We start from the raw sequence: 16,669 nt of genomic DNA on the forward strand, positions 1-16,669 counted from the left end.
ATGAAACACTTCTCCGATGATCATTAAAGTGTATTCAGAGGAGAAAAAACAGTATAAATATGATCATGTTTTATACATTCTGATCACATGACATGTGAAAAAGTTCTAGCCAACATGAAGAATAAAAAGTACCGGTTTTCTTTGTTTATAAACTAAGCTGCTCGTTGCTAGGCAGAAGTGACATCAAACTATTGAATCCTATTATTATGTTGTCACCAATCAAGGGACTGAATTAGCTAAGAAACGTATTCACTCAACAATCCGTTTTCTTGAAAAGTGAGTTACCGTAACGATATACCTACATATCAGTTCACTAAAAGTTTCAAGTCTAAACATTTTGTAATTTTAATATACCTACTTGTTGCATTTGCTTTGAGCACAACTTCAATAGCCTTCAACAGTCATGACGTCACTTCCTTCGTAATGAAGCATAGTAACTTAGCAACTGGCTCTAAACTATCGGAACAATGGCGGACGCGCTTATGAAATATTTATCCGACGAGCATAAAAGCGTATCCAGAGGAAAAAAAAAACATTATAAATCTGATCATGTTTTGACTTTTACACATTCTGATCACTACAAGACATACGAAAAGTTCTAGTCAGCATGAAGAATAAAAAGTACCGATTTTCTTTGTTTAGAACCACGATGGCCGCCGTTGCTGGGCGACGTGACATCACACTATTGAATCCAATTCCAAACCTTTTTTCCTTGGAATTTACTTTTGATGTTCTCAATTGTGGGGGTCCCGATAGCTTACTTACTAACTTACTTTTCCGAACCAGCGACCACCTGAGCTCTAGCCCTTCGGTCTTGTGCCATGACGTAGAAGTTCGACGTCTTTTGTAGTTGTTCCAGGTGACTATAAAGTGTGTTACTGATGCTTGGATTTGGTGGGAGGAATGTGCATCTCAGGTCTTCAAGAGGTTGACATTCAAGCAAGTGGTGTGTTACTGTTTCATTGGGGTGTTGACATAGGGGGCAGGAAGGGGATGTTCGTCTTTTGTAATTTTCCTTAAATGGTTGTTGAGCGGTATGTGTTGTGTTCTTAGTTGAAAGATGATGCTTTGCTGGTGTCTTCTGAGCTTATTTAGGCAATCAGTCTTTACAGCAGGAGTGGTCATATATGGGAAAACATACATCTACCCGTGTTGCTCATTGCCCAACTGTTCATCCACTCTTCTCTCTTATTTGTTTTGATTATTTGTTTCGCTGTGTCTAAGGATACTGGAATTGATGGTTGTAAAAGTGTTGATACGAGTCTGGCTAGTCTGTCTGCATTGTCATTTCCTGGTATATTTGAATGTCCCGGTATCCACTGGAGAGATAAGTCTACTCTGTGTGTTGTAAGGAATTCATCTAGCTGAGATCTTAAACTATTGGACGTTGAGGAGAGTTTATCTAAATCGAGAGCGTGGAGAACCGATTTGGAGTCTGTGAAGATGACAGTGTTTTAAAGTTTTAAAGGGTTTAGCTGGAAAACAGAAGAGAGGTGTCGCAGTGAGGCCTCTATTGCAACTGCCTCTGCCTCGTAGTTTGAGCAGGAGCTTCCACAAGAATTGTGGATTTTATCACATGTTTTATCTGGGTATTCTACTACAAACCCATACCCAGCATTTTTAGTTCATTTGTGGGCAGATTCACCTGTGTAAACATGTATCCAGTTGTCTGGGTATTCTTGTATTGTCTTCATTGCTAATGTTTGTATATCTGATTTGTTTTTATTTCTTGTTGTTTCTTCTACGAGGTTAGTCTTTATTTTTGGAAGTTTTAGTTCGGCGTATGGAGGTTTTTGACTGATTAAAGAAGATTTTCTCTGCTTTCTGGGAGTCTGTGTCTTTCATTCAAGTTGTTAGCAATGTGTAGCAGGGATTTTTGTTTTAATCTTGTTCTTAGTAGCTCAGTTGGAGTGTTTTGTGTGTTTGGATCTGTGTGTGTGTGTGTTTGTGTGTGTGCGTGTGTGTTTGTATTTGTGTATGGGTTTGCATATATCTGAGTTGAATAATTATCTGAGTTTGTATAATATGCGCGATATTGGTTTAGGACGCGTCTTTGACTTTGTAAATTAACATATTATTATGTAAATGCCTATGTTCTGAGAAAAAAACAAAACAAAACAAAACAAAACAAAACAAAACGATAAATATTGAATTGAAAGCTTCAATTTATAAGACGAAGATTTATTCTGTGGATGTTACGGGTTCCCCCCCCTTATCAACAAAACCAAGATGAATGAAACACTACAGACGAATGAGATAATGTGAATTTGATAGTGGCTTTGTTAAGGTGAATAACCTTATAACCTTTCTATTTAAGGTTATTTTTTTTTCTCCGAGCTTCAAGCAACAACATTTTCATTATGTTTTGAGAGCAGGTCATTGTCGACGTTTACTTATAGATAGAATGCGCTTGGCCAAGGAGTTCACAACATTGCCATCCGGAAGTATAACGAACCAACACACAAACTCTGTGTAACCATGAACTTTTATAGTCTGGTTAATACAGTTTAGTGAGAACAACTCACAAACGCGGATGGCAAAAACAATAACAAAGGCCTGAGTGACGTCATCTGCATACTATCTATTTGTGTGTACAGATAGAATGAAGTTGACGTCACTCGGGTCTTTATTATTGTTTTTGCCATTCACATTTATGAGTAATTCTCATTTAACTGTATTATCAAGACTATAAAAGTTCATGGTTACACAGAGTTTTGTGTGTTGTTTTGATACACTTCCGGATGGCCATGTTATGAACTTCTTTGCCAACCGCATACTATCTATATATGTTAAATGTCCATCCATCTTTATGAGTAATTCTCATTAAACTGTATTAACCAGGATTTTAACGTCCAATGTGACACATAGTTTGATGTGTTGGTCCGTTATACTCGTACTTCCGGATGGCAAGATTGTGAGTTTCTTAGCCAAACGTAAAGTATCCATAAAATTAAAATAAATGAATACTTAAAATTGAGCTTTTATATAGCGCAATATCCACTAAACGTGCTTAAAGCGCTTTACAGGGGGTCCCTGGCCAACAGCAATACTTAACATGTAGGACGGGACATGAAGCCTGTTAGGCGATATTAAATTTTTTTTTCGAACAGAGACAACGCTGTTAACGGTCAGGAACTCATTTTACACCCGAGTACGGTGAGAGAATGTGAGTAAAGAGTCTTTTCAATGGACTCAACTATGCGCCGAGCGAGGCTCGAACCCAGGACCTTCCGATCCGAAAGCGAGTGTCATACGACAAGACCACATAGCCGCAAGCAGGCTGTTTTATCAGTTTTCTAATCTACCCTTGCAAAGGCGAATAGCTTACCTACAGGCTGTAGTATCAATCAAATTCGTCCAAACAATTGACTATTGATTTAATTGAAACGGATTAAAACGCACGACATTATTTGTGCATAATGGAAGGCGATAAACTTTTCATTAAAGATGTATGACAACCGTAGGACATTATCGTAAGCCTTATATAATTACATGGGGGGGGGGGGGGGGGGGCGACGTGGCCGAGTGGTTAAAGCATTGCACTGTGACCCGGGTGACCCGGGTTCGAGCCCCGCTTCAGACACTTTCGTTTTTTTTTTCCTTGAGCAAGATTATTTGCTCACTTGGCCAACATGGGTGATTCCTGTTGACATCAGACATCTTGTTTGATGAGTTATCTATGTTCCTTCGTGGAATGCCTAGGCGATGATATCCTATGATGTCGTGGCGGAAAAGGCATATTATTTTTTTTTAATTTATATATATATATATATATATATATATATATATATATATGTATATATATAGATTAGATAGATAGATAGATATATAGATAGAGAGAGAGAGATAGAGAGAGAGAGAGAGAGAGAGAGAGAGAGAGAGAGAAAACGAAGAATACGTCACTCAGGCCTTTGTTATTGTTTTTTGCCATCCGCGTTTATGAGTAGACTTCACTAAACTGTATTAACCAGACTATAAACGTTTAAGGTTACACACCATTTTGTGTCTTGGTCCGTTATACTTCCGGATAGCAATGTTGTGAGATTCTTTGCCAAGCCAAGGACACACACAAACACACACACACACACACACTATATATATATATATATATATATATATATATATATATATATATATATATTGCTATTATATTGCGCAATATCCAAGAAACTTCCTCAAAGCGCTTTACAAATGGTCCCTGACCAACAGCACGCTTAACATCATATAGAACGAGACATGACGCCTGTTTTTTTCCGACAGAGACAACACGGTGAACGGCCAGGTACTCATTTTACAACTGAGTACGTTGAGAAAATGTAAAGAGCATTTTCCAAAGACTCCACTGCGTGCCGATGAAGCTCGAACCCAGGACCTTCCTATCCGAAAGCGAGTGTCTTGTCATAAGACAACATAGCCACTTTTAGTACTTTAACTCTCCTTACCAGCCATTTTCAGGATTTCCCCAAAAACCTCACACCCAACTAACACAAAAATATATTATGTTTTATCACTCAAACACAAAAGCTGTAGATAAGTTCTTGCGATACATAATTTCTTCATCAAAACATACTCTATCTACAACACACAGTTCATTTTCTATAAATTTTATGATGTACAAGAGAAATTTGAATAAGAAAAATGTTGGTTGTGTCTTAATAAATGTGACGATTTTCCTGTAGTTGGTAAGGAGAGGGACGGGTAAAGAACTAAGTTCATTGAACCATACATCTTGGGTGGAATATTCTAGACTACTGTTATAAATAACCACCACTCTTAGAGACCCATATGGAATGGACAGGATTATGTTTATAGTAACAACAGAAGGGGGTGTAAATTATTCTATAGTTAGCATTGAAAAAAAGAAAGAAGAGAAAACAACTGTATTTTTAAAGGTCGTTTTGTTATGTCATTCATTCATCAATGGGTTTTTTTTTTAACAGACACCGTTGGAGACAAAAATTCTGGTGAATGAGGATTATCTATGTTTTCCCCCACTTGCTCGAGTCATTGTTCACATTTCAATATTATGTGCTTAAAATAACCAATATTTTAAAAAAAGTGTTCACAGTTTTCGAACAATCGAAAAAAAATAATTAAAAACTGAGCTTTTATATAGAGCAATAGTCATTAAATGTGCTCAAAGCGCTTTACAAGGGGCACCTGGCCAACAGCAACATTTAAAATTTAGCACGGGACATGAAGCCTGTTAGGCGATGTTACATTTTTTTTCGGACAGAGACAAAGCTGTTTACGGCCAGGTATCCACCTGAATGTGGTGATAGAATGCGAGTAAAGAGCGGGGCTCGAACCCAGGACCTTTCGATTCGAAAGCGAGTGGCATTCCACTATACCACATAGCAGCACAACACCAACATCCTAATAGGTCATTTTTGTCAGCATGGCCCATGGGTATGTTACAATTTTCATAAACAAAGCATTGTGCTTACTTTTATTAAGAAAGATCCGATCGTTGGACAACGCCACTACCACATTATCTCATTCGTCTGTAGCGTTTCATTCATCCTGTTTTGTTGATAAAGGGGAAACCCGAAAGGTCCATTGTATCTGTTTTCGTATATTAAATTGAAGCTTACATTTAATTTCACATTGTTATTTATTTCTTCGAGCTTCGAGGAGCAACATTTACATAACCCAGTATTCTTTAACTCACTCAATCCTTGAGAGATTTTTGCTACTTTCCAAAATTGGAAAAAAAAGTATTAAAAATGAGCACGTCGGATAGATAGTTGTATTCAACTATCATTAACACGCAAAGAAAAACAAACCCTAAAAGCATTAGCCACTAGCCTTGATACAACGCCTATAATTTGTCTCGGGGAAAAAAAACGTGATAAATAGGCATGGGGTAAAAGTAACCCGGGTAAACTACGGTTATAGTCGGTTGAATGAGTTAAACATATATCAAATTTTACTATTTTGACCAGAAAAACATTTATGTCAAATTTCAATTGTTTAAAATTTCAAACTACCCAAACATTCTTAACAGATTTTATTTAGATATGACGCGTTGGATATTGTCTATTAATCAAATGATGCTTGAAATAAAATGGTAGATATGACCAAAATGAATCTGCAGCTATGTGGTCTGCTGGTATGACACTCGCTTTCGGGTTCTGGGTTCGAGCCTCGCTCGGCGCATAGTTGAGTCCTTGGAAAAGGCTCTAGACTCACATTCTCTCACCGTACTCATCTGTAAAATGAGTACCTGGCCGTTACAGCGTTGTCTCTGTCAGAAAAAAAAATTGAAATATCGCCTAACAGGCTTCATGTTTCGTTCTACATGTTACGTGTTGCTGTTAGTCAGGGACCCCTTGTAAAGCGCTCTGAGAACGTTTAGTGGATATTGCCCTATATAAAAGCTCATTTAAAAAAAGCTCCTTTATTAATCATATGATGTTTGAAATAAAATGGTAGATGATATGGCTAAAATGGTTTTTAGAAATGTGTTTGCCAAATTACGCCAGAATATTTTGGCTGACAGGCTAGTCTAGTAATATAGAAATAAATCATTGGCAATCTGTAAATTATAATAAATGGATGTTTAGCACGGCATAATATTATTATTATGGAGAATTGTGACTCATCGTCTCAAAACGGTATTATGTTGGAACGAACCAGATGCTTAAAAGCCGAATTAACTGTTAAACTGGTCAAAAATATAAATTGTTGGCATTAGCACCCTAAAATATGGTATCCATTCTCCTCAATAAAACATACAAACTCAACACAAGTCTGATATTTCTGGCTATAAATTCAATTTTCAACTTCTTAACCATCCCGACTTAATACCGTTTTGAGGCAAAGGGTCACAATTATCTCATTGGAATGAATAATGTCTCCATGAAGGGTAAACAAATAGCTTAACTCATTCAATCCTAGAGATTTTTGCTACTTTTCAAAATTGAAAAAAAAAATGTATTTAAAATGAGCATGTATTCATAGATAGTTTTATGCAACTACCATAAAAATGCAAAAACTAAAAGCCTTGGCCTATAATTTGTCTCATAAAAATGTGATAAATAGGCATGGGGTACAAGTAGCCCGGGTAAACAACGGATATAGTTGGTGTTAGGGTTGAGTGAGTTAACCCTCTACTTACCAACTACAGGAAAATCGTTACATTTGTTACGATACAATAAAAAATATTATTCTTGTTCAAATTTGTTATGTATATTCCCAAAATTTGAAGACATATAATGTTTGAAACAGCTATCTATAACAAAAATTTACGCTGTTTTGTAAAGCTGGTTTTGCTGAACAAATTTATGTATAATTTATTCTTATTTCTTTTTAATTTGGGAACAATTCTGGTCGACAAGGAGAGAGTTAATTATTTATCTTAATTTTTTTTCTCTCCAATATCCTGTAAGCAAGGTGCATATATTTACAGGTGTGAAGGCAATTATTTACTTGATTTCGCATTGTTGTAAGAGGGAATGAGATTAACGGAAGAGTAGCGTCCCTTGATTGGACGTCACCCATAGTCTGTGACGTCTTCGGCGGAAAAGTTATTAGAGAGAGAACGTCATGTTGGTTGTGCGCATGCGTCTCTCGTCCTCCCGGGTACATTCGAGATTTTTTCTGCCCCCCCCCCCCCCCTCACAACATTGTCATCCGGAAGTATAACGGACCAACGCACAAAACTCTGTGTAACTCTAAACTTATATATATAGCCTTGTTCATACAGTTTAGTGAGAATTACTCATAAACGTGAATGGCAAACAACAACAACAACAAAGACCTGAGTAACGTCATTTTCGTTCTATCTCTATAAAGTCAGGATATTTACAATCATAATAATACCTGCATGGCTAGATTCTGATTCTAAAAACAAACAAACAATAGCCACCATAGCTTTGTTTCTTTGTTTTGTTGTTTATAACATAAATAGAGATAATATTTCTGAAACAAAGACAATAATTTATGGTTCGAGACTAGTACTTAAGGTGGATATAGGTTGTCGATTTTACGGTAATCGGATTATATGAGGGACAAAATATTACTTCTACTGTGAGGCTATGAGGTCTAGTGGTATGACACTCGCTTTTGGATTTGAAGGTCCTGTGTTCTAGCCCTTTGAGTCCTTGAGTCAGATGTAAAATAAATGAGTACCTGGCCGTTGACAGCGTTGTCTTTGTCCAAAAAAAAATATTTGTAATTTCGTCATGTCTCGTTCTACATGTTACTTGTTGCTTTTGGTCATGGACCATTTATAAAGCGCTTTGAGGACGTTTAGTGGATATTGCGCTTTATAAAACAGTGATGCCAATCTTCCACGAAACCGAGGAATTCCTCCTTTTTGGAGGTTCCTCCCTTTTTTCCTCGGTTCCTCCCATTTTTCCTCCGTCCGCGATATCACAAAAAATATAACTGCAATATATACATTAGATTTTTAAAAAAAAGTTTTATGTGTTTTATGACTCCTTCGTCTGATCTTTGAATGGATAATAAATGCTCCCAAATTCATGGGAATTAGTCCCAGATAGCCTTATTTTGGCACTTTAAAAAAAATGTTTCCGGTGAGACATGCCCCCGGACCCCCCTAGTAGGAGACTGCATTCGGCAGCCTGAGCCCGCCTTTGGGGGCCATAATGAGACGTCGATCATTTTCCTCCTTTTTCATTTTTTTTTCTGTTGGCATCACTGATAAAATCTCAAGTTTTTCATTTGTCACTGAAATATTTATTCGACTAATTTTGATAAAATATACGATAACTGATTTTTTTTTTTCCAAAGTGTATGTTGATTGAATAACCCGAGATTCGTACTATAAGATAATAGTTTTTTAAAAAGGGATTCATGCCATGCAAAACCTTGAGAAGTCCCAGGTTTGAGAGTTGTTTTGCCAAGATGAGGATCATTTAAATCGATCGATATTGGAAGGAAGAGTTATCTGGCCAAATTTCTAAATACAAGCTTTTTCATAGTACGTCAATTAATTGTTAAAAAAAAAAATAATTAAATATTGCTTTGAAAATTTGAATTGAAAATAAATTTCCTTTAATTACAACAACAACAAAAAAAAATTAAAAAAAACAAAAACAAAAAAAAAACAAAAAAAAAAAAAAACAACATATATATATTATATATATATATATATATATATATATATATATATATATATATATATATATATATATATATATATTGACTGCACCTGTGTTCGATCTCTGTCAATTTGCGTGTGAATAGAATGCTACCCCAGCTGAGCTGTCGTCGGGACCCTTGGATCGGAGTGTCCTGGGTTCGAGCCTCGCTCGGCGCATACTTGAGTCCTTGGGAAAGGCTCTTTACTCGCATTCTCTCACCGTACTCAGGTTAAAATGAGTACCTCACCGTTAACAGCGTTGTATCTGTCCTAAAAAAAAAGTAATATCGCCTAACAAGCGTCAAGTCTCGTCCTACATGTTACGTGTTGCTGGTGACCAGGGACCCCTTGTAAAGCGCTTTGAGCACGTTTAGTGGATATTGCTCTATATAAAAGCTCAATTCAAGCTTAATGTTTATTTGTCGCTTAACTGCCGTACTCTGGAAAAACTTGTATTTAGAACTTACTTACTTAGGCCGCCCCTTGGGGCGCCCAACATGAGCCACAAGTCTTCGCCATTCTGTCCTGTCCTCCATAAGCGTACGCCGCTCCCGGGTGTTGTCCATTCCTGTTTCATCTAGCAGACAGTCATTGTGTGTTTTATTTTACCTGCCTCTGTTTCTGGTTCTCTCGGGTGGTTCTCATAGCACAAGACTGCTTGCAATCTCCTCCTTGTGTCTCCAGCAGTGCCCCACAAGTCTCAGTCTTCTCTGTTGTATCTTCGAAGTCACCGTAGAGAAACTTAGAAATTTGGCCTGAAATCTCGTCGTTCTAATATCGATCGATATAAATGACCATCAAATTGAAAAAAAAAAAACAACCTCTCAATCCTGGGACTTCGGGTAACATTTGTGATTAATTTAAACCATAATTATATATTTATTGTAACCTTATCTATCTATTTCAGAACCAGCGTGATATCTAAGAAACAGTGGGGACGTTACTTCGCAAGTCGACAATTCGGCAATTGATTGATCTCTTACTGCAAGACAAGGAGGAGGGCAGATTGGTGGTAGTTTTGCACACGGCATAATGTGTTAATCTATGGGAACAGGAAATCACTTCACTCACCTCCTCACAATCAACTTTTGCACACGTCCTTCAAACTCAACCGTTCAACAGCAGGACACTCTTATTGTATACTATACGTCTTCAGACGATAACATTTCTATGAATCAGACTGTACACAAATTATAATACATCTCACGGATCACCGGCAGACTTTTTCAAGCCATCAATACTTTATTTCACAGCAAATCAGAAATACCTACCAACTACCTCATCCAGACTTATAAATCCACAAAACATTATTAATGTCATGGCGAATTTGATACCATCTTGACCTCCTGTTCCCACATAATCAACATTCATTCAACATTTTTGCCATCTTACTGAACTGTTTACTTCAATCGTCACCATGGTAACGACCAGGAACGCCAGTTAACAAAGAAACAAAGCAAAAAACAAAATGGCATCAACGGTTAAAATAAAAAAGGACTTTTGATCAGACTATATTTTTTCTACGTTGTTTTTACTTTCGTCATCTTTGTAAGAATTGGATTAAATATTTGAAAAAAAAACCCAACAACAATCACACAACTACCGGGATAGTGACGTATCAACCAGCTATTTCAATTTCTATTTCTGATCGCATCTTATTTATTTATTTGTGTACACATTTTGATGATACAAACAAACAACGTTACCAAAACTCACTTTGGTTTATACACATTCTAAGAAGAAAGAAAAAAAATCAACAAAACAATAATGTAACCGTGACACAGTGGCTGACTTCCCATCAGTGACAGATCGAATATCGAGTAGGATGACGTAGTAGGCAACACACCCACAAACACACACAACAGACACACATACACACATACACACACACACAACTCATTTCTTTGCTTATATAATCGTAGAACTTAATAGAAATAGTTAATAAAATTTAAATAGTAACCACAATGAAATAAACCCTTTCTTTACCATACTTCAAACGGATGGCTTGCTATACAATTCCATAATTAAAAACCTGTTAGATTATAATATTATATATCCTTACAACCAACGCCTCGACTTAAAAATCGATATTTTTAAAGATACAGCATAAATATTATATCCTTTTACAAAGAACAAAAATCAATCAATACTTTTACATTTGCAATTATTACAAACATTAAATTGTTTCTCAACTCATTATGATTATATCACTTTAAAACAAAAACAAAAACTACCTCCCCCCCCAAAAAAAAAACAAAACAAAAAACAAACAAACAAAAAAAAAACAAAACAAAAAACAAAAAAACCTAACAAAATAACAATCAAATAAAAAAAATCAAAACAAAAACAAAACAAACCAAAAAAAAAAAAAAAAGCTTACAAAAAACAAAAAACAAACAAAAACAAAAACAACTGTCGCAATCACAGATTTCAATTTAATATTTTTGTTATGATTTAAGTAGATCTTTTTATTTATTTAATTTTTCATCGGATTTCAAAACAGATCAAACTCCATAGGAAAAATACCCCTCATGATTGTGTTTTGTTTTCCAGAGGGATGAACTCGCCCAATCATAAAATATCAACTTCAACTCTCACCCTGTCTCTTTGTGATCATGTAGGATTATAGTTGTCTCCCCTTGAAACAACTTGAGCGCTAAGAAAGTGGTGGAAATCCAAATAGGCTCTTGGTTATCACACAGAGACACAGATTTGAACATGGAAAAAATAAAATAACAACTATAATGTTATTATTTCTTTGTCTTTTGGTGTTGAGAGTTAGATAAATCATCTGTAAACAAAGTGGAACACTTTAGCGGAAAAGCCGAATAAAAGATTACTTCAATTCGATTTTATTACAGTTATACATCCCCCATCTTGAAGGTTGTTTGAGATTTCAGGGAATAAGGGATAACAATACGTTATCTTCACTGCCCACTAGCCACAACAGTTATACAAGTCCCGTCCTTTCAGATCAGCCTGTTCGACAATATTATCATTGTTAACATCGTCATCGTTATCATCAATATATTATCTACTTTCCACACCCCGACGACGAAAACCTTCTGGGTATCTACCACACATGCCTTCAACTCGTCCCCCCTCCTCCCCTATTGCCCACCACCACCACCACCACCACCACTACCACCACATCCACAAACAACATCCCCACCACCACCACCACAACGGCAGCAACAACATCATCACTACCGCTACTTTCAGCCACATCAAACTAAACCCCCCCTGCCTTGGTTATTATGATTACAATGAAGAGACAGAACGTAAGAACTCTATCTCTCATAGTGTGTACCTTCACCTACCTTCTAGTCGGAGCCGCTGTTTTTGATGCTCTGGAGAGTGAGTTTGAGATGGAGCGCCGAGAGCAGCTGAACACGGAGGAGATGGAGATACGGGAAAGATACAAGATGAACGTTACAGATTTCGAGACCCTTCGCCTGAACATTGTCAAGTCCGTTCCATACAAAGCTGGGACACAGTGGAAATTCGCTGGAGCTTTTTATTTCGCCTTGACGGTTATCACGACCATTGGTGAGTCTAACCTTTCACCTCTACTCTTTTTTGTTGGTGTTGTTGTTGTTGTTGTTTTTTTGTTTTGTTTTTTTTTTCTTTTAACTATCTCTCCTTACCATATACTCGTATTTTTAGAATTTCCTCCGAAAATTCACTCCCACTCAACACAAGAATAGACTTTTCTTACTCAAACAAAAAGTAACAAATGAGCTCTACAACACAGTGTTTAGTATTTATAGCTGTCATCAAAGCATGTCTTTGAATGTTACCATGTACAAGAGAAATCAGAATGATAAAATTGTCGGTTGCACGTAACGAATCTGACGATGTCCCTATGAGTGGTAACGAGAGGGTTAAGGGTTTTACGGCGCTTGCAACACATTTAGGTCATATCACTCACTCACTCACTCACTATCCAGCGTTGTCCTCATTGACATTGCCCACACTCTGTGATGACAAAAGTCTGCCCATTCCCTTCATCTGCTGTTGACGGTATCATATAGTTCTCTTCCATTCATCTCTGTCCATTCTAGGGTGTTTAAAAAAACATAACTAGGCCTAGATCTTCTCCTTCTTCGATTGCCCTCCATTTCCCCCTGTATCACATCTTTTATCAGCGTGCATGGGTTTCAGCATATATTAAAAGGAAGAAAATGGGATAGTAAAAACATTCTAGATGTACAATTAAAAGGACTTGAGGAAAACGTAAGACCAAGAGGAATGGTTAAAATAGGGAACAGATGTAGATTCCAAGAGCTTACGATCATTTTACCAGTTTGAGATTACCTAAAAGCCTCACCCAGACACCAACACAAGATCCCACAAAGAGGGATTCAAATGTTTACACATCATATGTAAACAATAAAAAAGAACAGTACTTAACAGAGCGATGATTTACAAGGAAAATATATGATCTCCCGAAACTATAACTATACATTAAGCTGTTTCCCTCCTGGCCAAGGACTCCGGCCAGGGTCAGGACATAACCATGTAATCTCATTCCATGACAAAGACAGAAAACAATTGGAAAACAAATACAGGTGGATTGAATACACAACAAGACCTCCCTGCCCACGGTGGGAGGTCGGGAACCCCACCCAGCCTGCCCACGATGAGAGGTCGGGAACTCCACCCAGCCTGCCCACGATGGGAGGTCGGGAACCCCACCCAGCCTGCCCATGGTGGGAAGTTGGGAACCACACCCAGCCTGCCCAAATTGGGAGGTCGGGAACTCCACCCAGCCTGCCCACGGTGGGAGGTCGGGAACTCCACCCAGCCTGCCCACGATGGGAGGTCGGGAACTCCACCCAGCCTGCCCATGTTGGGAGGTCGGGAACCCCACCCATCCCCTTGATGTACTTTAAAAAAAGAATAATTCAATTCCTGTCTTATCCTTTATCTTTTATCTTATTTCAACTCTACTATTATCTTCATTTTTGTTCTTCTGCATCTTATTAAAAATAATATCTCCTCTTTTTGTGCGGCTATGTGGTCTTGTGGTATGGCACTCGCTTTCGGATCGAAATGTCCTGGATTCGAGCTTCGCTCAGCTCATATTTGAGTCCTTGGAAAAGACTTTTTACTCACATTCTCTCCCAGGTGTAAAATGAGTACCTCGCCGTTAACAGCCTTGTCTCTGTCCGAAAAATATGGTAATATCGCCTAACAGGCGTCATGTCCCGTACAACGTGTTAAGTGTTGCTGTTGGCCAGGGACCATTTGTAAAAGGCTCCGAACACGTTTAGTTGATATTGCTTATATAAAAGCTCGATTTTAATTTTTTTTTTAATTTGTCTCTTGAATCTTATTTCAACTCTATATCTTATATGTGACCCATCGTCTCAAAACGGTATTATGTCGAAACGAACTAGGTGCTCAAAAGCCGATTTATATTGTTAAACTGATCAAAAATATAAATTGTTGGCATTCGCACCCTAAAATATGGTATCCATTTTCCTCAATAAATCAAACAAACTCAACATGAATCTGATTTTTCTGGTTATCAATTCAATTTTCAACATCTTAACCATCCCGACTTAATACCGTTTTGAGGCAAAGGGTCACATATTGTTTGTTGTTGTTCTTGAGCAACGAATACATGAATCTGATTTTTCTGGTTATCAATTCAATTTTCAACATCTTAACCATCCCGACTTAATACCGTTTTGAGGCAAAGGGTCACATATTGTTTGTTGTTGTTCTTGAGCAACGAATAGATTGGGCGGTTGAACAGATGATAGGGATTAATTAATAGATGGGTGCGTGGATTAATTTATGTATTGAAGGATGGATGGGTGGGTGGGTGGATGGATTGCTCTCTGTATCGTATTTAAACGGTAATTTAATTTACTTTTTGTTACTTTGTTCCTCTTATTTCTAACCTACACTTATCTTCTTTATGCTGTTATTACAACTCTACATTCATATTATATTAGTCATCTTAATAATAATAATAATAATAATAATAATAATAATAATACTTTATTGCATCCCAAAAAGGAAATTTTTTGTACAGACGTGTTATAATTTACACATAAGATAAAAATACAATGGAAATAGGATGTATATATATAAAAAAGGAGCAGCTCTATAACAAGAGCTGCGCTTTATAATATGAATAATTTCAACACTGTAAAATAGTTAAAACTGTCACTATAAATTGAAAATTGAAAAGATTGCAAAACAAATAAATTAATAAATTAATATTTATATTTTAAAAAAGTAAAAATGAGAAATAATTATATAAAATGATTATTGCTTGTTGTTATAAAGCCTAATACTGGACGGCAGAAAAGATTTTCGGTGTCTCTCTGTTTTCGTTGAAATAGAGAAAGGGCGACCACTTCTTTCTGACATAATAATTGATGGTCTTAGTGGATGATACTGGTCATTTAATATTTTAGTTATTTTATTTATACAAAATTTCTCGTATAAAAGATCTACATCGTCAACATCATTTATATAGCGTTTAATGGATTTTTTAATATTTGAATTTATTTTGTTCCTTTCCACTGCTAAGCAATTGCCTCCCCAAGCTGTTATACAAAATGACAAAACACTTTCGATTACTGCTCTATAAAATAATGTGCAGAGGGTTTTATCTATTCTAAACTGAGAGAGTTTCGATAAAAAATATGTACGTCTGCACATCTTATGCCTAATTATTTTCAAGTGTTCATCCCACTTGAGCCTGTCATCAATCGTTACACCAAGGTATTTGTAGTGAGGAACTCGCTGGACGAATTGGTCCTTTAATTTTAACGGTTCTATCGGTTCCTTCACTCTCCTAAAGTCAATCACTAGCTCCTTTGTCTTGCTTATGTTAAGCTCTAGGTGGTTGGCATCACACCAAGACACAAATCTATCAATTTCTTGCCTATAAGCCACTTCGTTGCCATTTGTTATGAGGCCTTGAAGAGCGGTGTCATCTGCAAACTTTATTAAAGGTACACTCAGGTTTTGACTTCTACAGTCATTCGTGTATATTGTGAATAATACAGGGGACAATACACAACCTTGAGGAGCGCCAGTATTTGTAGTTATACAGGAAGATTTGTTTTGCCCTAATTGAACATATTGTGCTCTCTCCGTAAGAAATTCGAGCACCCAAGCAATTATATACTTGTTTAAATTCAGACTAGTCAATTTTTGAACAACCAACTGAGGTTGCATTGTATTGAACGCTGAAGAAAAATCTGCAAAAAGCAATCTGCAATAGCTCCTAGCGTGATCTAGATGCCTGTAGATGTTGTTTGTAAACAGCAAAATGGCATCCTCTACGCCACGTCCTGGTTTGTAAGCAAATTGATGACTATCACTCAATGGCATAAACTGATTCCTAATTTTAACAAGAACAAGTTTTTCTAAAGATTTCATGACTATTGAAGTCAGTGCAACAGGTCTGAGATCGTTCATAGTTTCAAGTTTTTCTTTTTTTGGAACAGGAATAATTTTCGAAGTTTTCCAAATTTCAGGGATTGAAACGCATTGGAGGGACCAGTTAAAAATATGTGTATAAATGGGGGAAAG

The 16,669-nt window shown here is 36.8% G+C and overlaps 1 protein-coding gene across 3 annotated transcripts in view; it reads left to right on the forward strand.

The window, feature by feature from the left end:
• LOC144957184 (two pore potassium channel protein sup-9-like) overlaps positions 1-16,669 on the forward strand; it is a 214,281-nt gene that overhangs the window by 144,174 nt on the left and 53,438 nt on the right. For all 3 annotated transcript variants that reach the window (XM_078888227.1, XM_078888229.1, XM_078888228.1), the window contains one exon: positions 10,017-12,658. In XM_078888227.1, coding sequence (XP_078744353.1) covers positions 12,367-12,658 — 292 coding nt within the window. In that variant the 5' untranslated portion in view covers positions 10,017-12,366. The remainder of the gene's footprint in view (positions 1-10,016; positions 12,659-16,669) is intronic.

The sequence above is a fragment of the Berghia stephanieae genome, chromosome 11, assembly GCF_034508935.2.
Source record: "Berghia stephanieae isolate SIO BIC M18660-M18661 chromosome 11, UCSD_Bste_1.3, whole genome shotgun sequence".
In the NCBI taxonomy this organism is placed as follows: Eukaryota; Metazoa; Mollusca; class Gastropoda; order Nudibranchia; family Aeolidiidae; genus Berghia; species Berghia stephanieae.